At 40.5% G+C, this 26,098-nt stretch overlaps 1 protein-coding gene and 1 long non-coding RNA gene across 3 annotated transcripts; one reads left to right on the top strand and one right to left on the bottom strand.

Annotated features, from left to right (window-relative positions):
• Positions 1-15,355: 15,355 nt before the first annotated feature.
• On the top strand, positions 15,356-18,730 carry LOC122771338 (homeobox protein Nkx-2.5-like). Its single transcript, XM_044028860.1, has 2 exons — positions 15,356-16,046; positions 17,448-18,730. The coding sequence occupies exons 1-2, from the start codon at positions 15,614-15,616 to the stop codon at positions 18,092-18,094; spliced, it is 1,080 nt and encodes a 359-aa protein (XP_043884795.1). The 5' UTR covers positions 15,356-15,613; the 3' UTR covers positions 18,095-18,730.
• LOC122771339 lies at positions 15,977-24,954 on the bottom strand. 2 transcript variants are annotated; one of them, XR_006360597.1, is made up of 3 exons: positions 24,925-24,954; positions 23,635-23,899; positions 15,977-16,027 (listed from the first exon to the last, which is right to left on the bottom strand). It is a non-coding gene; the product is annotated as an uncharacterized LOC122771339 (long non-coding RNA). The 2 variants fall into 2 exon arrangements; XR_006360596.1 differs by lacking the exon at positions 15,977-16,027 and adding an exon at positions 21,306-22,459.
• Positions 24,955-26,098: the final 1,144 nt, after the last annotated feature.

Raw genomic sequence — 26,098 nt, 5'->3', positions numbered from 1 at the left:
AGTTCCGATAATAGTTTCCCATCTCTGTCCTGGTGACAGCAGCGACCCCTCTCTGACCTTTCAATGCTGGTTGCGTGTGTGTGTGTGCGTTGATAACTTCTGGTTTCATTCACACCAACGAGGCAGCAAACAGAAGAGGGAAGCTCAAGGAAAAAGGACCGAAATCTGATTTTAAAACCTGATTTGCTTCCTGTGTCGGACGTCTTGTTCATGACTCCTCCGGTGATGACACTCTCTGACCAATCAATGGCTGGCAGTCTGTTAACGTCATAGTTTAGTGTTGGCTCAGCTCACTTTAAACCGCGTCAGAGCAGGTCCTAAAAAAAACACAAGTGTGAATATGGCTGCACTTTCTCAGCTTTTCACTTCAATTATAAAAAAATAAAAATAAAAAAAAGAATAATTGTATCTACAACTCACAAATGTGCTAACGTGTGGCTGTTGTCTCCACTGCAGCGGTGCATACACCTCATTCCATGTGAAAAACTGCATTATTTTGTTTCTTTTGACAACTTTATCTCTAGTATTAAAGTGATAGTTCATCTTTTTTTAAATGTGGCTGTTTGAAGTACTTACGTCAGTCATGTTTCCATTAAAATGCACCATTTTCATTCAAATGTTTCTGTTGACTGAGATGAGCAGCACAGATGATGCAATGACAGTATTTTACAACTTGAAAGTGAAGTCTGTGTCACTTTGTAAACTGTTCACTTTCTTGTGAACATGTCTTTTTTTTTCTTCAGAACTGTCAGACTAACACACCCAGAAAATGTGATAGGGAGGAAGCAAAATCTTTAATTGTTCTGGAAGTGAAACATGAAGTTGGAACACAAACCAGATAACTGCCTCTTACCAGTCAGAATCAGAAATATTGTATTAATCCTCGGAGAGAAATTGCTTTCCTTTCAGCTCCAACCAAGAACAACAAATATCAAGAGATTCACAACTTGTAAAAAAGTAAGCATCACAGTATATAAAAAAAAAAAGAGGGAGAGGAATTATTTACAATAAAATATTTAAATCTGTGTCACAGAACTGAATACATGAAGTATTTGTGTTTCAGTAAATGTGACACCTACTGCACGGGGGAAGTTTTTGTAGAGTTTGTCCTTACTCGATGTGACACTCTCTGTCCTTAGACCCCAGGCTGTTACTTGCTGTACAGTCTGTAAAACCCTTTGAGGCAAACTGTGTTTGGGATGTTGGGCTTTATTAATAAAATGGATATGACCACAGAGTCAGAGCAGATTATATATAGTCAGCACATCTGATCAGCAACAGCTCTGAGGAAATAAACTGATGTACTGTAAACCTCCTGCCTGATCTGAAGCACCAAACATGCCGAAGCCAGCACTTCCAGATATTGAATCCATAGACCCATTAGTATAAATCTGAAAACAGTCTTACAGTTATACATTATACACTTTTGAATTTGAAGATTTCAATTTTCTTCAAGTATAAGATCAGTCCACTTTTGGAGGAAACCAGAATGGGACCAGACATGTGTGTGTGTGTGGTAGCAGATACCTTACCTCTGCTGATGATGATTATACCTGCAGAATGATTCTACACTGTACTGTACATATGAGCTGCGTAATCCACTTACTCACTGCAGGTCAAAGGGTCTCTCTCTCTCTCCCATACACACACACACACACACACACAATACAAATGCACATGCACAGTCACATGCAAAATGTAAAATACCACAAAAACATCACCTGTAAATGTGGATTCTTCTTTTTTTTTTCTACATTTTTGCAACTTGTGTAAGGCATGATAATGAGAAAATACATATAGAGAACAAAGTAACATCAGGACAGATTTCATTCATTTTCAAGCTGCACGTCCACATAAAGGCACATAAAGCTCAAATCAAATTCAAAAGGTTAACAATAAGGAAAATGAGGTCTAATGTACAACATAAACGGGAGTTAAAAACATTGAGACAACAAATGTGAAAGAAAATTGTTATGCTTTAAGACACGAGACTGGTGGACTCAAATGCACGACTCGAAGTCAGTGTTAAGTTTAACATAAAGTTTACTTAATAAGAATATAAGTAAAAAACACTCACAAGGAGGATCCAAAAACATTAACTTAAGGCGTTCTTCAGGACGATCAAACAAATCTCAATTCGAGTAAACTAAAGCAGAGAATCATGAATAACTTGACAACGTAACTCTTGGATCATACCATACAAACTAGCGACATGACAGGGGAAGACCGGGACTATTTAAGCAGGATGTAAGTGGTAACAGGTGAATACAATCAGGGGCGGGGCACACAATCACCGTGGCAGCAAATCAAACAAGGGAAGGAAGTCAGGTTCTGAAACGAGAGGGAAAAGGTGAATACAAAATAAAACAGGAAGTGCATAAGAAAACAAGACATGAGTGACTAAACTTGAGGTGATATTACAAAAATCTACTGTAATTTACACTTTTGTATAGCCTGCTAGCACATTTCTATATTATTGTGTTTCTGAAGATGCTGCTACACTGAATCCACTGAATATACAAACACCTTATGTAAATACCACCTGCAAATTTTTCCTTATTCTAATTTAAAAATACTGTTATTTTCTCTGACTATAACTAAATTGCCTGTTCCATGTGGTTTGAATAAAATGACTGGTCATACAGACAATTCATTTTTTCCCATTTGTTTCAGGCAACTTAATTTATTGATAATTTCAACAAATAATGTTATAAAAAGAGTTTCAGAAACAAAATAACTGACCTGGGTTTTATGTTTAAGGTCAAATGCATCAACATTTACAGGTGAAGTCTCATGTTGCGCACTATAATATTTTACACATGCAGTTATCCTATGAAAACAAAACATGCACAATGTTTGTTTTATGAAACTGTCTCTCTATCTCTCTCTCACACACATACACACACACACACACTCTGTCTCAGTCAGGTCAAATCTTCATCAGCCATTAAAACTGTGCAGGCACCTTATTAGCTGACATGTTGGTGACCACTGACCTTTAAGTTAAGAGACAACAACAGGATGGACAACACTAGAACACAATATATTGTACATACCCGAGGGAAGGTCCTATGGTGTAAAACACACACACACACACACACACACACACACGTGTCACATGGAGTTCGACCAACGTCATTACACGACTCTACACCTAATTACATGTTCAACAGACTCATTACTGGACTGAGTTACAGCATCAAGTTCAGTTCAGATGAAACTCAATCCCACAACACCTGACACACACACACACACAGTTTTGCAGAGCTATTCTTCTCAGGACACTGCATTGACATGCATTCATTTGGACAGATTGAGTTTGTAGCTAGCTAACCTTAACCATATAATGTCAAAAAGAAGTTACAAATACAAGAACACATGTGAAACACCCTTCATACACAGCCCAAGGTACTGTCTTACACAAACACACACACACACACACAGTAAGAGAGAGGGAGAGCACATGATGTGCAGCAGAAATAATCCTGAGGCCTCACTATTAAAACTATAAACTGCATTGAAACAGACACACAAAGTTTCAGGAAAACACGACCTTTACTCACTTTACTCAAACATTTTTTACAGCCTCATATTTGTCCACTTCTAACGTCACCTTTTCCCCTTTTACTCACTTCTATTATTTCAGCGTTGTAGTTTTACATTTTATTACATGAAAAATATACTCATGATCAGTAAATAAATAATAAATAAATTACAAATGACTGTCAGAAATATTTCAAAGTGAATTTATGTATTTGTCATTTATAGTCAGCTCTAAATGTTCATGTGAACACATTTCATATACAGTTAAATGTAAAGTGTTAGTCTGAACAAACTTAATTTATGTGATTATTACTATTAAAATGATGACGATGATGATGATGATGATTATTAGTAGTAGTATTATTTTGTTGTGTAGTACTGATATAAAATCTGACAAATACTCATAGGAGAAATAAAATAAACAATGAAATAACAACGTCTGAGTCATTTCAGCATAATGCGATGTCAACAGAATTCAGTATCTGGAGGCAAAATAAAGATCTGGAATAAAGTCAAAATCTATTAATTAAATTAAAAATATAAATTAAAAAAATGATTTCTAATTAAAGTGAGAGTGTTGGATTAAGTGCCAGCTCCAGTCCATGTGTGCTGATGCTGAGACTTCAGCTGAGAGATGGAGGTCTTGTAAATGTCTGCCCTGCAGTGAAAGTGAAAGTTAATGGCAGGAAACTTCGCTGAGAAACAGCTATAAACATCCTCTACCCGCCACCTTCCACCCTGATGCTGCTGCTGCTGCTGCCTCAGCCGCTGTCATTCCGCGGGCGTAAGCATGACAAACCGCCCAACAGCAGTGGTGCAGTGGGCCCTTGGCTTCTGGTCCGGAGCCTCCCCAGCTGTGGGGCCTCGAAAGTGATGTATTGCCAGTGTCCATCCGGTCAGAGGCGGCCCGGTCGCGCCTGAGTGCAGCGCTCCGGAGGCCCGTGTTTAGCCTGATCCCGGAAACAGACTCTTCCTCCGCCTAAACACACCGCAGAGCCGCTGAGGGAACAGCAACGGTCCGGGCTGTCCGTCCACTGGCTGAGGTGTGGGGGTAACTGGCAAGTCAACGCCACGTGACATGATTTGCGAGCGCGCCAAACGGTGCCACCCGTGCGTAAAAGTCACCAAGTGAAGTTTATAATATGTCTTCAAATATCTGCTAATTCTTCAATTCATTTGTTTGTATTATTTTTGACAATTATGATCATAATCAATTTTCATTTATTGTCGGAGTAAAATTATAAAGTTACAGAGCGGACACCAATTATCATGATAATTGCTGCACACATATTTAGACAAGTTGAGAAATTTAAATAAAGTTGTTTTTTTTTAAATATATATATTTATTTATTTTTAAAAAAGCAAATAAGATAATTGATTTTACATTTTCAATTAATATTTTACACAACACTTGACTTCAAATTACTTGACATAAAAAATGAGTGCTTGTTGACTACTTCATTTACAAGCTTTGTATTGTTTGTATTGTTACCTGGTTAAATGAATGAATATATAAACAGCAGTTAAACATCTAAGTCAGTCTGAGTTTACTTACATTTTTAAGGCAGCAGGTGAACTTTTATTTTAAGTTCAACCGCCTTGAATTGTTTTTGTACCCACACTGAGGCCATGAATTATATATATATAAAAATATTCAATTTATTTAAAAAAATAAATAGCTAATGACTGCAGGCTTTATTTCAAAGATATAATAGGCTACTAATTTGTTCTTTTAAACAATAGCAGAAGTGACCACTCTGCATCTGCTGCCTTTGGACAAAATTAAAGTAAACTGAAATTTGATTTTGACAAGTTGCAGAGATTTTTCTTTTGTCATTCCGAGATCATGTGAGCTGACAGAGGTCGTGTGAATGGGAACTTTCTCTGTGCCTTACGAACGAATGAGTTCCTGCAGAGCAGCATCGTTCGGTGGGTTGCTGCTGGCTCACAGGATCATTTCTATCCGGAGTTTGTCTAATGGATCTTTAAATGACAAGAGAGACAAAGGTAGAGAAAACATAAACAGTTAAAAAATAAATAAATAAAACAGTGAGGAGGATTCCTGTAAGTCTACGTGCCACAAACGTAGCGGTTGGATAAGAGAACGTGATGAGTTTAAAAGCAGATGCTTTGATGGTTGAGTATCAAATATTTAATCATAAACAGGTTCGGGTTCGTTGTTGTTTCCTCTTTGTGGCTTTAAAGTACATTTTCTCCTTCTTTCAATGAGCTCAGATTTCATAAAATATTCAAGCATAAATTGCCAGATGAAAAATACCCACATGTAAACCATTCAGTGTGAAACTAGAGAACATCTGTGTGATTAAAAGTTTTAATTCCCTGAATGAAGAACATTTAAATCATTGAAATAGGTGCACACATGAGTGTCATATTTTTACAACAGATGTTTTTATTATTTTCTGTATTTCTAAAAAACTTAAGGAAGACTCGTAAACACGACTGTGGAAAATTATTTTTCATAAGAATTCATGAGAAAAAATAAAGTGCTCTTGTCACAGTTTACTGTACTGTACTTTTCCACAAGAATGTACTTCCATGCAAATGTTGGATGTTAACTGCTTCCATTTAACGCACAGGTATCTTTTTTCTTCTTCTTTTCTCGCGTTTTTTCCTGGTCTTGCGTCCCAGAGAAGGAGCCTGATCCCTGGGCGGGACATGGAGGACAGTGGCGGGGGGCTTGTCTTGGCCCCCCGGGCTCTGCTCGGCAGTCGTAGCTCGGGCCGCAGTGACTGATGGTTAAGTCCTTGGCAGGTTGTTTAGCAGCCAGACTGGATGCTGTTTGGGAGATAGAGAGCTGATAAAGGAGGGAGAAAATGGGCTCTAATGGTGCAGGAGAGAGGGAATCCGCACTGTCTGCGCCGTGATGGAGTGGTCTGTCTCCCCCCCGCCCTCTTTCTGAGGCACTAATACCCTCCAGTTTATACACAGACAGAGAGACTTCTCCTCAGGAACCATGACATCGCTTGAGTTTATCTTGGAGAGAACGATTCTTCATAAAGAAAGGCCTCACTCTACGAAGTCCGTGACACAATGTAACCTAATCCCTGGGATAAAACCCAAGAGTCTTATAGAGGTTGGATAAATCAAATACCTGGATGCATCTGCATATTTTTCTCCTCAACAAATTAGACACAAACAAGCGTCATGGAAGCGAAACAACAGGGTGATAAATCAGGGCGCAGAGGCTGTAACGACTTGTTTCCTCTGCAGTAATAACAATGGAAGTGGAGGCTTTAGGCTTTGGAGTCCACGTTTCCCTCCTCCACTCCTCCCTCCTGCCTCCTCCCTGCATCCAGGTTTATTCCTCAATATGAGAAGTAAAAAAATAACAAAACACTCATCCATCACAGTGGAGAGACACCATCTCCTCTGCGGTGGCGCGTTTATATACAGTGCGTCTGTTAATGTCTGCAGCAGGGTGGAGATCATTTACTTTATTTTCATGGTTAAAATGAGACGAAGAAAAAAAAAGAAACAATCCAGTTTCACTGTCGTTTCATTTCCCACATTAATCAGGAATTCCTCTGCCGGTAAAAGTCGCTCGTTTGTCAGCGCGCGCTGGCGTGCCGCGTGACAGAAAACGAGAAACAGAAGTCCCATGAGGTAAACCATTCAACGCCACGATTTACACAGTGCGCCCGGCACCTTCATAAACACAGAGGGAGGGAGGGGGAGAGAGAGGGGGGGAGAGAGAGATGAGGTTTCACCCCTTTAACAACTCAGACATGTGAATGAGAATCTTAGATCAGGGCCTTCATTTATGCAAATGTTTTTTACGCATAAATGTTGGTCAGTCAGTGTTCAGTGTTGCGTCAGTGCAGCCTCTATATTTACTGGACATAGAATTAGTAATTATGAAAATGGACACAAGTTTCTTTTCTCCTCTCTTGTCTAATGTCTTGTATTTTCTGGAGAAGAGAGAAGAGAATGTGTCGCCACAGCCGGCCTCCTGCAGGCGGGCGGACATAGACGTTACGGATCACTGAGATAGTGTCTTCCCACTCGGCCTAATGGAGCTATTACTGGCTACAAGCCTCTGCTATCTAAACACACGCGAGCACGCGCGGGCACACGCGCGCACGAGTAGGCTTTGAGCCGCAGGCGCCGCGACGCGCGAACTTTTACGCACGGACGCGCTGGACAGAGAAACAGCGCAGAGTCAAGTCATTCAAACATTCTATAAAAAGATTATGTTAAGAAAAACTAAATATGAGAGTTTTGGGGATTCTTATAACATTTTATTTATTATATTGATATAATAAATAAAATGAAAAAAATCACAATTGCTGTGCATCATATATAACATGTCTGTTCATTGTGGCACACATCGTGGACAACACAGTTTCAAATTAAATTAAAAAATAAATAAAAACGGGCAAATTAGGAAAAAAAAATTCAGGCGCAAAATTAAATCAAAGCCATTTGAATTTGTGTCAAACCAAATCATAACAAACATTATCTCAAGGCGGAAACCTTATAATATTAGGCATAAGTTCCACGATTTCAATTCATAAACGTAATTTATATGTGTTATATTTAACGTGATTGAAAGCACATATACATGTTCTTTCATCAGACCAAAATATAAAGAACAAAAACAAAAGAAATCAGGAAATCTGTGTATTCTAAATGTTCCTGTAAAAAAAATGACATTTATGTATACATGTAATTGTTATTATTGTTTTGGTTTTTTTACCAATTGAAGTTTAATAGATTGTGAATTGATTATAAAATATATTATTCACATAAGAATATTCAACATGTTTAGGGAAGACTGAAAACCTCACCAAACCTCAGTGCACTTTACTTCTGTGAAGACATTGCTACAGAGTTTGGAGTTCACAAACTGTATATATAATATATAAAGGACAGAGGAGGAGGGGACAGTCATGTGACATTTATGGATCACAATAAAAAAATCAAAGTAAACGAAGACAACGCCTACAGTTATTTGTATTTTATGTTTATTTTATCTGCCTTTTTATTATTATTTTTATATTATTATTATTATTATTATTATTATTATTACTATTACTATTATTCCCTCACTGGGTTATGAGTATGTTATAAAGTCTGAATAGACCTGACACACATACTCTCTCTCTCTCTCTCTCTCTCATCCAGAGCCGCCTGGCGCCTCCGCTGGGCCGCAAATGACAGCAGACAAGAGGTGTAGCGTTTCCTATTGTTACCTTCTCCATCACCTATAACACACACACACACACACACACAGATAGAGAGGGAGATACCATCAGTGCGTCATGTTCAGGAACATCTGAACAACCCTAACAACAAAACTCTATCACAATGGAAACAAATCCAAATCTCAATATAATCTTCTTTAAATTGACTCAAACATAATCTCACGTGTTTGCAGTGATAATAACAGAACGCACTGACCTTTCACTGAAACATTACAAGTGGATTATATCATCAAAACCTACCTTTGCTTTTTATGAGGATATTCTTCTGATTATAGACCTGCTAATGCTATAATATAACAGCAGTGGAAACAAAAGCAGACATATGTACATACATACATATATATACACATATAATAACTTATAATTAGTCACTTTATTAATGAAAAGTAAAAAAAAGTGCTTATTTTTTAACATATTTTTTAACACTTTTTGTTTCACTGGCTTATCTGTGTTTGTGTGTCAGATAAAACAGAAGCTCCACAGAGGTCAGAGTCTTCCTTCCACCTCTGTCAGCACCAGTCAGCTCGTACAAGCTCAACAACCTCCTCCTTCCTCCTGATGGACATTTATCTGTGTCCACACTCTGCCGCAAGAAAAAAAAAAAACACCCACAGTCCTCTATGAGCTTTCAAACATGATGACACACAGACACACAGGCGCACACACACACACACACAAACAAAAATGTCAGGGGTGCCACTCAGGATCCCTGAGGCACACCGAAGCACAAAAAGCTCTCCTGCTGCAGATAAACATCTAACTCTTTAACTGATACATGTTGCACTTTCAACACCCAGGGACGTTTCAAGGCATTTCAGAGGCTCGGGGGCAAAAAGGGCCGGCCCCACCCCGACCCTGAGGCTACATCCACAAACGGTGTATCCAAACAAAAACAGTTTGCATCCAGACCAGAATTTCAGCCCCACATTAGAAGTCATTGATTACAGCTGTTTTCAGATATTGCCTGAGAAAAATATGTGGTGGGTGTTGGGTTGATGTCTCTGTCTGGGTCCAGCACGCAGGAGGTGGGAAACTTGTCCACTCTCTGTCTCATTCAGAGAAAAACAGTTTTTTTATCGCATCTGCATTTTCGTTTTTCGTGGGGGACATGCCATGTTTTGTTACGACCACGATAACATGGTCATAGTCCCACCTCTCTCTTGCTCTTTCGTTTGTTCCTTTGTCGCCCTGACTCTTCATTCTTTCTTTCTGTTTCTGTGATTGTACTTATGTTGGAATAAAACTTTGTTATGAAAGGTTTGTATTCCTGTAGCCACGCTACAGCGCCACATAGAGGCCTGGCATATATACTACAGTGTTTTAGATGGGAATCTTTTTCAAGAAACAGCAAATACAAAGATCGCTTCTGTTTCTTTTGACATCTGGCATCAAATAAAATGGATAAAACATAAAGTACCGATCTGGACCAGAGTGCCAGGCATGGATTTAATATCCAGGCCCTCCTGACTATTTCAAGAAGATTCCAGAATGTTGTTTTGTTGGTGTTGGTGTCACCACTGGTTAAGGACAGAGACAGAGCCCAAACATAAAGGGTTGTTTTCATGGAGTTGCAGAACAATTCCACTGCCAGATTCTCATCCCTCTTGACAAATACATCTCAGTTTAGATCAAGCTGAAAATCATCCAGATAATTCTCCGATGGAAACTCTTCAAAGATCTCTGGAGCTGCCTTTGGAAACCTTTGTCTAAGAATAACCACCCGGTCTTGTCTTGTCACTTAACTTGAATTTAAACAGCTTTATCTCCTTCTCTTGCATCAGCTGTACAGCGTTGGCCCATGTGACTCACAGAAAACACAGCGCACAGCCTGGCGTCATTGGATTTAATGCTTATTTAAAGTAAACGTAGGCGGCGGTGTGCCAGTCTAAACACTGGGCCGCCTTGTTTGGCACTTTTTTATGAGGACGCGCTGATGATGATATAGCAGGAATTGGAGAGAGTCGCCGGGAAGTCTACGGGGAAAACCACGCAAGCAACTGTCTGCTGGCAGCTTCCATAGATAGAGATGCACAGCAGGATATTTACAACCTGTCAGGATGCACACGGTGTGAGGAGAGACCGGGTCACTGAGAGTGAGAGTCCGTGTGGTTTCTGCCTGTTCTTTTGGGTTTAGTGAAGTTTCAGTGAGGAAAAATATTCTTTAGTGAAGCACTGCAACTGATGATTATTTTACATGATTGATATCAGTGATCATTCAGGATTTTCAAGTTTACAAAGGGTTACAAAAACCCATCAACATCACTGAATTAAATCGACTCCAGTTTAAGTGCATGTTACATTTGGAAATAAATTCACACTTGATTTTGCCAGTAGACAGAAAACAGAGGTTTTATCAACCAACATCACAGCAAACAGAAGCTGGTGGTTCACTGGTCTGTGCTTAAAAAGCCTCATTTGTGCCACAAGTGACCTAAACTTACATGTGTGTGTGTGTGACACTGACACTGTTGTACACATCAGCAGACAGAGACTTCATAAGGTGAGGATTTAAATCTGTTTCTCCTCTCTTGTCCCTCGCTGGCAGCCGTGTTTACACTGAGTCTGTCTGTCTGCCTTATGGGCAAGCACACAGTGCAGTCAGCACGGACTCTGTGACCACACTTAAAAACAATCTCTTTACCTTTAATATCTGGACTATTTTTCCTATCTAATTGCTTCGGTTTTTGTTCTGTAAAACGTCTGAAAATGTCGAAAGTCTATAGTTGTCACCTGTAAGAATAACAATGACACATCTTCACCCTTATGACAATAATGTTTGGGACATAATGGAGAGCGAAACATGCTGTTTGAGACATGAGATTTCTCTCCGTCTGACGTCCTCTAAAATGTTAATTTGGTGACTGTGTTTAGTGGCGTCCAGTTAGCCAAAGTAAAATTTAGCTTCTCACCCACATGTTTCATTATTTGCCCACAAATAAAGTGCTCCTGTATCACAGACCAAGCCTGTCAGACAACTTTTTAAAGTCAGATTTTATGCCTTGGATGGCGTTGTGTAGTGGTCTTAAACTCAAATGACCCTAAGGTCACCAAGCACCTAGTCTGGCCAGTCGGGGTCGGTCAAGTGAAAAAAAGTTCAACTTTTTTGGAGGGAAAAAGAAAAAACTGTTCTGTAGCTGTGGGAAAATGAGCTTATAATTGTATCACAATATTCCATCATGATATTACAATATAAATGTTTCACTGCATTTCAAAATAAAAGTGCCTGTGTTGATATGGATCGATATAATATATTTATGATGCAAAATCAGAATCTATCACTCAAAACAATGTACAGAAATGAGTCCATTATGACTTTAATGACATTAAGTGGCGGGCCACATGACATCGATTGGAGGGCCACATGTGGCCTGCAGGCCGTGGGTTTGAGACCTGTTTGTGTTCGATAACTACAGGAAACAAAATGTGGCTGTGTTGAATATTTTTAAATTAATTCAAAATAACTGAATTTTGACAACACTAATTATTACTTATTTATAAAATGCTACATGGATTTGTTGTCTCAGACTGGTCACTGCTGCTCTTCTTATAAACTCAGCAGCTTTTTCTATTGTGTTCTTTCTAACCCTCTATGGAATCATTGAAAGCACAGGTCATCTCTTTCCCTTTTAAATTATTGCTTCTAATTTCCTCTTTCCTTTTGGTTAAGTCAGTTTTATCTATCTAACTTTAATATTATGACAAAAAAAAGACAAACTAAAAGACAAAAGGAGATTTAGAACAAATGTTGTTAGGTCTATCATGACTCATAAGAATATAAACTCTTGTTTTGAAGCCTCCAGATTCATGACTTGGTTGGCACCATGCCACTGGACTTGCCCCCTAGTGGCTATCTAATGTATTATTATTTCCTATTTAGCTTCAACCAAAATACCAGAATATTATATCCACTTGTTTATGCTCTATGGTTTTCACACTTTGACAGAACGTTTTGAGAGGTGATGGCTAAATTGCAGTACACATAATCAAATAGTCACTCAGCATTCTCACAGAATTCAAAGTAAAACGTTTCTGTTAAAAATGAAATAAATGCTCATTGTTGACTCTCTAAGAATCTTCATCTACTAATTTGAAATGTAAAGTTTAAAGTAGATATCTGCATGTCTGTATTTGTACATTAAACAAAGTCTAAAATAAAACAAAACATTTAATTGAAAAACTTGACATATTGCATGAAAGTGTTTGTGCTTGCAAAGGAAACAGATTGAGCAGATAAAAGATGATGTTTAGAAGTCACATGACAGCTTTAGCTTTTCACTGCACTGGAGAAAACAACAGATGAGAAGTGGAATGATGAGGAAACCACGACATTCTTCCACTGAGTGCAACAAGCAAATACTGCAATGATATAAAAAAAAACAAAAAAAAAAACACCATGGTGCTGGCTTTATTGTGTCATCAGGTCACACCTTCTTATCCTTCTTGTCTGGTGACACCAACTTTAAATTGAGTGCCACCTACTGCTTATCTGCCAACATTTGTCTAATAGCAACATGGTTAAAATGACTGATACATTTTGGGAAACCCTGCAAACCTATAATCCCAGAAACCAGGTTTATAAGTGCATGAGTCAAGTGTTCTGCTGTGTGATGGCAGAGCAGCAGACGTGTGAGTGCGTCTTCATGTTCCTGTAAAACACAGCACACTCACTGTGATAAAGCACGTGTGAGTGGTGATTAATGTACTAATGAACAACCTGGCATTTAATACACGTCACACACGTGCTTTTAGACTTAGTCTTGAATAAAAATGTTTCATGTTTGAGATAAACCTAATTATTTAATGTTACTAATGTTAATGTAAAATCCTCACTGACATCACCAACCAGTTCAACTAAATGGTGTAATGTTACAGGAACGCGACACAAAGGACACATAATAACATATTTATAAATCGTGAGGTGTTGGAATGACTGGTGAGATGCAGGCTCCCCCTTTGGCACTTCAAAATAAATCACTAGGATGGTATGCTGGCAGTGAGACAGTATTTTCAAGTGGTTAATTGATTTTATTGCTACAGGCAATAATATGTATCATGTCCCATCTCTTTCAACAGTTGATAATGAAATGGCGTCAAAGACATAAACCAAATTTGGTGCGATGATTGTGATGTGGAAACTCAGTGTTTTCAAAACTCCATTTTATGTCACCAAAGTGCCTGGTGGTAATAATAATAAATGTCAAGAGGATGACATTCTGTCAACAATGTGTCTCATAAGCTCATGGATCATTATGTTTGACCACCATCTCTTTGTAAATTGATTGTAAATTGTTATTAAAATGGTTATTGTTTTATTTGTAGGCATTTGTGCCTGGAGCCTGCACCTGGAGCCTGGAGCCTGGTGCAGCAGCAGTGAAGGCAGAGTCCAGCTGCGCAGTGTCCGAGTAGGAAAAAGCCGACGGGGCAGTGGAAGAAGCGAGTGACAGAGGGCGAGGGTCCCGCAGCAAAACGGAAAGGGGAGCTGATAGGAGCAGATTAGGTGGGTCTAAAAACGTCAGCCAGTTTTGCTGGAGGAATTTTAATTGCCCCTGAGGCCCTGCTTATCTGCTCTGAGCGGTTATTAATACAACACCCGAGATAAAGACCGACACCGAGCACTGGCTCCTGCTGCAGGGCCGAGGTCACACACAGGCATTGTGTGGCCTACTGTATATGTTCTGCAGAGAATTCACTTCAACACTTAAATATTAATTTCACGTAACTTTTAAAATGCTCTTTTTGCCGTTTATCTCTTTAAAAAAAAAAAAAAAAAACTAATTTCTTTCCTCTTTTACCAAAAATGGTAACGTCTGTATGTAACATGCGCCTTTTCCCCTCTCTGTTGTACTGATCGGTGTCTGCTGGCATCTCGTCAAAAAAATGCAGCGTAAACATCAAGTTTTCTAAAGTTTGGGAATTTTCATCCAACCTCGGCCCTCGTGGCCAGCATGTCCTTGTAAGGAGCCACCGCCAGTAAATGCTGGGAGTGAACCCTGCACTGAGGCCTTGTTTCTGAAAAATCTTTATAGTTAGTAATTGTTTTAAGACAAATGAAATATCATTCAAATCTGTGACATGGCAGCCAGTGAGGCTGTTTCTAAAATCCACTTGATTAACCAGGTTAACAGCACACTGTCTAATCTCATTATCCCTTGACTTGACCGATGACCTTGACGCACCACCTCACAAGGCGCATCTCCAAGACGCGTAAAGTTATTTTTTACGCACAAGCACCGCAGCTATTGCTCCATGTGCAAAACAACAATAAATGTACACAACACGTTTTAAAACACAACCAATCAAAGTAAAGGTACAGTTGGTAAAATGCTAAGGTCACAGTGCAGCTCTATGCTCGCGGTTCTTATAGCAGGACCCGTGCGTAAAAAGGGCCACTGGAGCGGAGTCAATGGATCGTGCGGTGGAACAGGGTGTCAGCACAATTCTCTGTCCACCATATTCACACAAGTTAGGGTTAAAAGCAGCAGAAGAACATATACGTCACGTGCATGGGCTCCACCCTCCACCCCCGACTCCCAAACGCTTCCCCCTCAGCTCGCACGGACTTTCCATTTCACACACACACCCCTCCCCCGACACCAGAGGAGGCACAGACACAGGCGCTCCGCTCCCTCGCCCCGGTCCAAACTCCACTTACAAAGCCCGACATTACATCTGTCACAGAGGAGAGACCTGCGTGGACTAACCCGGGGACTAATACCCATGTTTTCCTCCGATTTACGGCAATGAGGCATTCCAGAGGCTTAACGCACCTCCACTTACCAAAGAGGCTGGAATTAGGAGCAATTATTTGTTAGGAAGAAGAGCAGGGAAGGAGAAAGGCGGAGTGCATGTTACTCGGCGGGATTCATTTCCTCGATGGTGCAGAGCAGGAGCTGGATGACATGATGCTGCAGAGTCCGCTCACCTCCACACCTTTCTCTGTCAAGGATATCCTCAAACTGGAGCAGCAGCAGCAGCAGCAGCAGCAGCAACAACAACAACAGCAACAGAGCGGGTCCCTGGAGCTCCAGCACCGGGTCCACAACCAGCAGCACCTGACCGGGTCGCCTCCCCAGCAGCAGCAGCAGCAGCAGCAGCTTTTCCAAACCCCGCCGTCCTGCATGCTCGCAGTCACCCGGGACAGTTCCTCCTTCTCGGACGGAGAGGATAATCTGGCGTACCTCAGCGCGCTGGCAGTACGGGAGGAGGACCGTCTGTCCCCGGACATGTACGTGCACCCGCCGGGCCTGCAGGGAGCCAAGCTGGAGGAGCAGGAGAGCAGTGAGTTGTTGAGGCACAAGCTGCTAGAATATATATGTACAATAAATGTATAATGCTGAACAAAGGACTCACATAATAATAATAATAATAATAACGATAATAATAATAATAATAATAATAATTACGAGCAGTATTCACACACACACACGAGACAAATATTTCAAATACAAACTCAAATAAAAGCTGTTTTGAATCTTCCACCTTCACCTAGAGTGGTCATACAATGATTTGCATGTTTGTCTGTAAAAACAACCTGAACCAAACTGCTGGAAGGAATGTTTCCTCTGTTACCCCACAACACACATGCTGTGAATTAAATCTAACAAATAGAATGCATTAAAAGCATACGTAATGTATGTCCACAACAAGCAAAAAATATGCGGTGATTTTCACCTGCAGCTCTAAATATTCCACGATTTTCAGTTATTTTTTGATGCCTTACAGAAAAACCACAACATAAAAGTTGTGTTAAATAACATTCAATAACATTCTGGAAGTCTGATCAGATTGTGGTTCACGGAGCTTTGCGTCAACACTCAAGACAGTCATTCCCTGATAAATAGCAAAATCAGAGGCCAAAGACGGATCCAGTAAAGTCTGTAAATGTCAAACACTTTCTAGTGCTTGAGCTGCGCGTGTGATATGAGGAGTCTGTTATGATATGTGGACCATAAACCGACAATTAGTTTAAAGAGGCTTGTAAAACAGGTGACACCGCGAAGTAGTGCTAATAAACACAGGCGCAGACTGTGCTGCAGCAGCAGCAGCACAAATGATTCAGCAGCTCGTAATAGTTAAAAAAGAGTGAGTTTAAATTCGCTTGAAATTATGCAAATGATCAAATTAATATTAGTGACTTATTTTCAAACGATTTCTGATTTAAGTTTTGAACGTTTGCTGTGATTATAGATTAATTTCCGTTGCCAATTAGGTTGTGTCTACTCTTCTATAATGAAGTTTAGTTGAATATCCTGTAATTATATTGTATTATCATTGTAAAATAATCATTGAACTAAATATAAGTGTACACACACACACACACACACACACTAGGCTTTCTCTCTTTTTTACCTAAATGTTTACTTGGGAATTATTGAAGGTGACAATGAGAGTTGGATGAATCTGGATCCTGTCGTCGTCTTTTGTCGGTGATAATCATTGGACCTGAGTAAAGAATCTATAATCCGTGTGTTACAGTTCAGAGTCACATTGAATCACTGGTGTTGTCTGATCTAAATAATTACATAAATATTATTTTTACTGTATTAGATTTTACTGCCTTTCTTTTGTATCTGTAATTATTGTTACGTTTTTGTGTGAGACAATTTTACACATTGTGGATAATTAACTTTAACCAAACTGAGTTCGGAGATTTCAATGTGTCCTTTCCAATCTACCCAGAGAGCTGCGGGCTGGAGTCCAGGCATGACGCAGCGGAAGGCGGGCAGGGAGACGCTGAGCGGCCGGCGCAAAAGCAGAGGAGCCGGCGGAGGCCCAGGGTTCTCTTCTCCCAGGCGCAGGTCTTTGAGCTGGAGCGGCGCTTCAAGCAGCAGCGCTATCTGTCCGCCCCGGAACGGGAGCACCTCGCGACCACCCTCAAGCTCACCTCCAACCAGGTGAAGATCTGGTTCCAGAACCGGCGCTACAAGTGCAAACGGCAGCGGCAGGACAAGTCCCTGGAGGCGGCGGGGCAGCACCACCCTCCTCCGCCCCGGCGCGTCGCCGTGCCGGTGCTCGTCCGGGATGGGAAGCCGTGTCTGGGCGGCGCGCAAAGCTACGCTGCTGCTGCCGCCGCCGCGGCTCCGTACGCATCCAACCCGTACAGCTACAACGGATACCCGGCATACACATACAACAGCCCCGCTTATAACAGCAACTACAGCTGCACGTACACTAGCATCCCCGCCCTCCCTCCTTCCAGCTCCTCCAACGCCTTCATGAACATGAACCTGGGAACCGTGAGCGGCATTGGCGGCTCCTCGCAGACGCACCAAGGGACAGCGGTCACGTCCTGTCAGGGCTCCCTGCAGGGGATCCGGGCCTGGTAACGAACACAAACGAAACAGTCGACAGTTATTATTGAGCTCTTTGCATGTGTTTCAAGCTACACATTTTAAGATGTGCGTCCATTTGTTCAGATGGCCTCCGAAATCAGTGTTGCTTGTGTAATGGATGTGTGTGTGCGTGTGTGTGTGTGTGTGTGAGTGTGTGTGTTCACGTGAGATTTCCAGCTGCTCCGCATGTTTTAGAGGCGACATTAGTGCGCGTAAAGACCGGACACCGCAGTTGAGGACATTTCATGTCGGCTCTCCAGGTTGCGCACATGGTTGCGCACTTCTCATTATGCGAACTGCAAAAAAGTGGGTTCGTTTTATAAAAAAAAAAAAATCTTGTATATTCTTAGGTTATGGATTGAAATGCTTTAAAATGTGTATTTTTTTCAACAGAGAATTGTTTTTAGACTATTTCACATCTATTCAAATAAACCCAACCAATGAAAGATGCGTTTTTATTCTGCAATAAAACTTATAATATAATGATATTATACGATATGATCTCGCGTGGCCTTGAAAAGACACAGTAAATTTGGTCATGAAATAAAGAGATTATCATCCACGGAATATAATCTGATTTTACACGAGAGACTTGAAAACAGTCCTAGTGATTTAATTTGAAGTGCCACAAGGGGGAGTCATTCATATTCATTATTATCATTAATTAATAATCATTCTCGTTTTTCCTTCTTCAGTCACGAAAAATATCTGTGGTAACATATTTTTGAAACTGAATTATTTGGTAAAGGAAAATAGTATAATGTTGTTTGTGGGGCACCACGTGTATTTGTGTTGCATGTGTTTGTAATATAACACTTTTGAAAAAAAACCTAAATGCACACAACCATTCGTCTGTATTTGTGTTCAATTTCTCAGATATGAACCAAATGCAGGTAGAATACTGACCCTTTCATTTGCTGCTTTATTAATGCACTGGAAACCGTAAAAAAAAAGACTTCAGCTGGTGACACCTCAACGAAATCAATTCATTCAAACTAAAGTTGTCATCTTATAAATTTAGTTTGAATGAAGGTTATCAAGTGAAGCCATTTATCTTTTTCCAGTGCATTTTCAGTGTGTTTTATTGTTGCTTATATTGCTGTGGCCATGAGTGAAGCAGGCACACGGTGGCAAATGTAGCTGATGATGACGAGCACATTTAAGTGGAGCGCTGCTGGAGGAGGCCGGGCCACAGGAACTCTTTGTCCCGGTGCCAGGCGACGTGAATGGAGGAAGTTATTCCCCATCTGAGGTCCTTTTAAGGGCGCGATTAAGCATCTAAAATACCCCTGAAGAGCGAGCTGCAGTCGGGCCAGAAGAGCCGAATAATGGCTCTTATTGGATTGCGGGACAAAAGGTGTGTGGTAGGCAGAGCCGGGCACTCAGCAAAGACAAAGGCGCACACAGGCCGTGAGATTGACGTCCTAATATTCCCATTTTAAGGGGCAGGCAGCGCAGAGAAGGGGGACGTGGAAGGGGAAAAAACCTGGTCACTTTTGTTCCCCCTTCTTTTTTTTGTTCGTGGAGAAAAGCTCTGCGAGATCCCCAGCAGCGAGGCTTCTTCAGGGGCAGCCGGGCTGGAGGTGATGGCAGCGGGGAGGCGTTTGTGTGAAAGAAGGGGGTATTATTGCTACAAGTTTCACCATTTATCCCGGCAAGGAAAATGGACGGGAGAATTTGGAAAGGGAGGTGGCGGAGGAGAAGGTTCCTGGCTGTGGTCTATTATTTCAGTGTTAAGGGTGTTATTCCAACCCCGGGCCGAGGAGATTCTCACAGGTACCAGTCTAATCCCGTGTGCACGTGACCCCCCTCATAATTATTTTTTTTTCTGTCGGGAATTTAAAACACGACACAGAAATAAAAATAATTTCCCCCATCGGAGGAGTGAAAATAAGTGACGGAATTCTTGTATGAAACGAAATAAAGTCAAACTAATGCTTTACTAATACTCGGACATTCATTATATTCATATATATGTATATATATATGTATGTATATATATATATATATATATATACATACATATATGTATATATATGTATATGTATACTGTACATATATATATATATATACATATATATACACACATTGGAGAAACTTGATTAAAACGAACCCAGGACAGACTAAATTTACTCTATATCTCTGTTTACTGGACTATAGATTAAAACCAGGTTAGCTGATGTCACAGTGAACATCAGGCCTGAATTTAAAGTTCCACCTGATATAACCTTGATCTAAATGTTGAGTATATATTGATATTAACAGTCAGACTCAGAGGCCTGTGGAGGCCTGTGTTTGGCTCAGATTGACTGCGGGACATTGTTAAGAAAGATTTACTCCTTTTTTTAAGGTCGTGCAGTCTAATTGGCGCAGTTAATGAACCATTACGCACAAACGAGGGCTCGGAAATGACAAGCAGGGACCAAAACTTTTCCCCTTCAGAAAGTGACTTATCTGGAATAATTCACAGGAATATAAACGATGATTAACGTTGTGTGAAAACTAGGGAGGCTGGCGTGGAAGCATGTTTTTCCCTGCGCCTTTATTGTCCCTCAAGATGAGAACACAGCTGTTTCCCGGATCCAGTCTTTGTGTAACCTCAGCACACACACAACGGAGAGTGTATCGTCAACACAGTGTATAAGATAGTCCTACACTCTGATAAAAAAAAAAAATCTTTAGCATGATCTTTAAGTGAACTTAGCAACATTGTTATCTTTTGCTTGGATCAGGTGGGTCTCTCTCACACACAGTCACACAATGTGTGTGTGTGTGTGTGTGTGTGTGTGTGTGTGCCAGACAGTCGGTCTGTGCGCGCATGCAGATTGAGATCTGCCACTCTGGATCTGTTAACCAGCTAATCTCTCCTGTTTGTTTGGGCCGAAACAAACAAACAAAAACACAGAGTTATTCAGGACGATCCTGCTGCTGCTTCTGTTGCTTCTGCTGCGGCTGCTCACCCCCTCCCTCCCTCCCTCCCCCGCCATCAGGGCTAATGGGGACTAATTGAGAGGTAAACATGGAGAGCTGATAAGCTCTGGGCGCCCTGAGGTGTTGTCTGGCCCCAGGACGCAAGCTGATGGACGCAAATGCTGGAGGAGACACAGGGGCGTCAGCCTGCCAAACATCACCATAATAATAATAATAACAATAATAATAATAATGATGACAACAATAATAAACCATGACCCAGGATACAACGATATAATGGAGGCTTACTTTAAAGCTACTTTAAATAGTAGGAAAATGCCAGTACTTTTATAATACATTCATCATGCTCATCATCATCAAACTTTTAACTATTAACCCACCAGGGTAAATCTGGCCCATAATCATAAATCAAAGTTCAAGTCCACCATATAACACGTCAAACATGACAATGTGAATGGAAGATCACTCAACAACAAAGACAAGGTAAACAAACAAAAAACTCACAGATAACTGACAGATAACACTCTCATGGTGACTCTTAGTTTCACTCACTGAAGCAGGAAAAAAATGAAATAATAGTATCAATCAATGACATTGTTTCTTAAGGATCATATCAATTTATGAGTTAACCTTGTTCTATTCTGATGGGACCATGAAGGTAAAGTGTTATTTGTGTTTTTCAATTCAGTTCAATTTTAAACAACCTATTTTCCCACAGGGAGTGAAAGGGTTTATGAAGACTCGTGACAAACACAAAGACCAATGGACATAATGTCAAATAAATAACTTGACACTCAATCTGTAAATTATATAAAAGTAATACTACTGCAAACTGGTGAGGTATACTTTTTTTTAGATTTAACAAAAAGATTCAGACTCAGACTTACTTTTATACAGCAAAATGGCAACTCATTCATTAATATTATTACTGCCTGTACGCTTAGTTAGTCACTGAGACAACAACAGCAATAACCGCAGCACTGCAGCTGTGGCCATGAAAGGTTTCAGGAGCGAACTCTGCTGCAAAATAAACCTTCAGTGGAACTTTACAGTCACATTTTAATCAGGTTCACAGTCTCTCACTGTATTTCTGCATCTCTCTCTCTCCCTGACTGTGAATGGACAGGGAGAAAAACTGGGTCAAATCAGGACGGCAGTGTTGTGGTAAAGACTCACATGTCCACAGGGGGCGACAAAGGTTCTTTCAAAGTGCCGTTTCAGTCTAAATCAAAGTGCTCTCTGACATCGTTTCTAAATCGGGGTCCTCAGGATACCACTGTCCTGCATGTTTTAGACGTTTCCCTGCTCCAGCGTCACCACTGCACAAGCCTGATAATGAGTCACGTGTGTTGGATCAGGAGCAGCAGGGCTCTGGTGTGTACTGCTCATGTCACACACCCTGCAGGTTGAGTCAGTCATGCTGCTAATCTGTGTGGAATACATGAGACTCATAGTGCAACATAATAAAAGATTGTTATTAAATACCACTCTGAATCCAAAGCCTAAAGGCAAACCGTAATCAGAGTGTGACACTGAGGCAGATGATATTATTCTGCCTGAGAAGTCAAAGGGAATCACAAAGCCAAGCTCAGTGATGTACAGTGAAGAACTGTGAAGAACAGTAATTACAGTAAAGAACAATTACAGTAAAGAACAGGCTACACCACGACACAAGGCACCAAGTCGTGCTTATGACATGTAGAATTTAAGATAAAAGACATTTCTCATCAAAACTCATAAGTGACAAAATTCAATGCTATGTGTTGGTTTCTTTTCTGCTGCCAAGCAACAAAATTTCGTTGCCAGTTTTCACTGCTGTGTTTTCTGTGCAATGACAATAAAAGGAAGTCTAAGGTTAAGTCTAAGTCTAATTTTTATGACATAATAACTTTTCTAGTCTCGATGACCACTCAAAGCTGCTTTACATCCCAGTTTTGACATTCACCCATTCACACCCATTCATCCATTCGCAAATTCATACAGCACATCTATGTGCAACACATTTTTCTGTCATTTATCTTTCATACTTCACACGCTGCCAACACAGCTACCATCAAGCTACTAATTTATTAGATATTAATATATAATAACATATAAAATAACATATTATTACATTTGTAAGAACATATGTAATCATATTTAGAATAACATATATAATCATATTATAATGATATATAAAAAACATCCCCTTAAACCCAAAGGTACCCCAATTGGGACTGATGGAGCCAGTGTAGCCTATTTTCGTTAAGGATGGCGGAAAAAAGTGAATTTTGAAAAAATATTTTGAAGCTGGGTATCAAAATTTTCAGCGAAATCTAGGCTACAAAGCTGTAAAAACTATTTTAAAGGTGACAAACACAGCTCCAATAAAACCTAAATGAATGACTACGTGTCAAACCTCATAAATACCACTGCGTCAACAATGTATTGCGCATTTGGCTGCATTTCTGGAGCTGAAGCTCAGCCATTTTCTCCACAACACTCTGCTCTTTCCAGCGGTGTATGCCAAAGCAGTATAGGACAAAGTATTACAGAGATACACGCCAAAGAATACAGACAACAGAGAGTCGTTTGCCAAAGGACAACTGTAAATATGCTCTTACCGTTGAAGTGCTCCCCAGTTAGACGGACTCCCTCTGTTACATTCAAACGCTTCCCTGCGTCTCGAGATGACGTCATCACGTTTTTAGAAGCATTACTCTATTCTAAGGCAGCAGCCAGGAGCGTCACATCTGCACTCTGTTGCTTCTCATCAGCGAACAAAGCTGACATCAAAATTCTGAGACGACAGCGTTCTTCTATTGGCTGTAAGGAAGTCAATGAGATGTCGTTCATTCATGTAGACCATTCCCTCGCTGAGATACAGGCCTGAGAAGAGAGACAAGTCAGCTAGTGTTTGTTTTGTGAATGGAAAACATATTAAAGTTCTGCAGGAACTTTGAAACAATGCCATAAATTGTTTTATTGAACATTAATAGTTATATAAAAGTGAAGAAAGTAGTTGGTTTAAATACAAGTGGCACAGATGTTTCCAAAATGTGACAAATAAGTCCTCGTCTGGAATTTTTGTACTAAAATCACTCTAATTTCGTTCCGCTTCAGTTGATCAAAGTCAAACTTTGCAGAGGTGAAGCTGAATTATTTTCATTTTTTTTGTTTAAAAACCGTTTAAAAACCTGAATACACTGTTATGGTATCAATTTGTAACATTTGTCCGAACATTTTCTCATTCAAAGGACATACTGTACTTCAAGAAAAGTTTACAGGCTTAACAACATGATCACTAATCATTCAACATAACTACACACAGAAAAACATTCAAGTGCTCTCATAAAAAAAAAAAAACCATCATGTCAAATCCTGTCTGTGGGATTCTCAGCGCTGCTTCATCATAGGTTAGTGACACTTTCTTGGCTCAGCCTCTGCCGCCTCCACTCACACGACTGGTCGTCAAGAGAGTGAAGCCCCGCCCCCTCAAGCATCCACGGACACCAGCAGGTCCAGACAAGCTTTATCCACGAACTTATAGCATTATATAACATTTATGCTGCAGTATGTTCACTCCAACTGCGACTAATGCAGCGTAGCTCCGACAAGTATCACGACTTATGCTTCTCGGCTGAAGCTGGAGCTTTTTTTACCCTGCTGGTTGGGGCTTGTTTTCCCCGCTGGGCCAAAAACAAGCTGCTGCTGCTGCCATATTAACCCCACCTTAAAGTGATAGTTCAGGTTTTTTGAGGAGTGCTTGTGTAAGGTATTAACACAGAGTGTGAGTGTCAACAGGGACACAAGGAAAAACTGATTTTAGCCACTTAACAAAAGACTTAACTGATTTAACAGGCACCAGATTAAGTCTATGATATGTTACGATGCGGTCTGTCACTTAATCTCACCTTTTTCAGACTGGAAACTGAAGTTTGGGCCACTTTGTAAACCTGCTCACTCTCCCTCACCAAAGTCCAAAGAGAGAATCAGCATTTCTACCTCACAGGGGAACTGAGCTGCTGGTCCACTTTGTATCACCAAGGTAAATCCTAAAGTAAAGGATTTGACAAAAATAACACATTTGTGAGTTTGTGAATATGAACGAGGCAGCAGTGGCTCAACAGCTCCTGTGTGAAACTTCACTCTCCAGTGATAAAAGGCTTTGGAACAGTGAGAAACACCAGCAAACACATCCTCAGGTGAGACTAAATGTCAAATCAGTTTGCCATGGCGTCCCCCACTTGCAGCCATGTTCTCACTCTATATGCAGGGAGCAGTCAGCTGCATGGAAGACTGTGCTTATGTGACAGTACTTCATACAAACACACTTCAAAAAGCCTGAAGTGCCCTTTAAAGGCCTATTTATACCTCTGTTTTACATCCATCCGTCCCAAATGCTACCTCTGTCACTACCCTACAAATCTCCGTGCGGCTCTTGCATTGGTATGGATGTCACGCAACACTTCCTCTTGAGGGCTGACCTGGTGATCACTGAAGAGGTTATTTTATTGTGCTTGTGGTGAGACGACTGAATATAAGAGACAGATGAAGAGCGGCATTTTCAATATGTCTGCCGTGACTTTAGCCCCTTGAATACAGTCCTGACTGTACTGTCCCCGCAATCTCCACTGGTACTGCAATGTGTCGTCCATCATTGTTAGCTCTCCTGCGACGTGCACAATGAGTGCGGACAAAGGGCTCCGTCTTTTGTGTCAAGTATAAATGGGCCTTTAGTCTGAGTGTGCAGAACTGCCTTCGTTCAGATAATAAACCACTGTGATCCTGGTGACTCATTTTTCATCCAAACTGTTACTGACGGATGACCAAAGCTCTTCTCTTTGTGATAGGTAGTTGGTCAGAGTCGTCCAACTAATAAGAATCGGTCTCAAAATCAGTTGTAAGAGATCATTTTAAGTGTAACAAAGTTAACAAAAAAAAGTGCTGAATATCACCGTGAAACCTCCGTGGATGTGGACTCCTGTAGATCACAGTCTGTGGGAGTTTAAATGAGAAATCCACCAATTGAAAATGTGACACCTACAAGCTTAGGAGTAAAGTGCTCTCCAGAGGCTGCACAGTGTC

Source organism: Solea senegalensis, linkage group LG6 (assembly GCF_019176455.1).
Source record: "Solea senegalensis isolate Sse05_10M linkage group LG6, IFAPA_SoseM_1, whole genome shotgun sequence".
NCBI classification, from domain to species: domain Eukaryota; kingdom Metazoa; phylum Chordata; class Actinopteri; order Pleuronectiformes; family Soleidae; genus Solea; species Solea senegalensis.
This window is presented reverse-complemented; position numbering and strand designations above follow the sequence as displayed.

Bases quoted from the DNA above. Each gene is read 5' to 3' on its own strand.
- LOC122771338 (XM_044028860.1), top strand. From the start codon at position 15,614: ATGTTACTCGGCGGGATTCATTTCCTCGATGGTGCAGAGCAGGAGCTG. The intron at 16,047-17,447 runs GTGAGTTGTTGA...CAATCTACCCAG, and splicing joins GCTGGAGGAGCAGGAGAGCA to AGAGCTGCGGGCTGGAGTCC.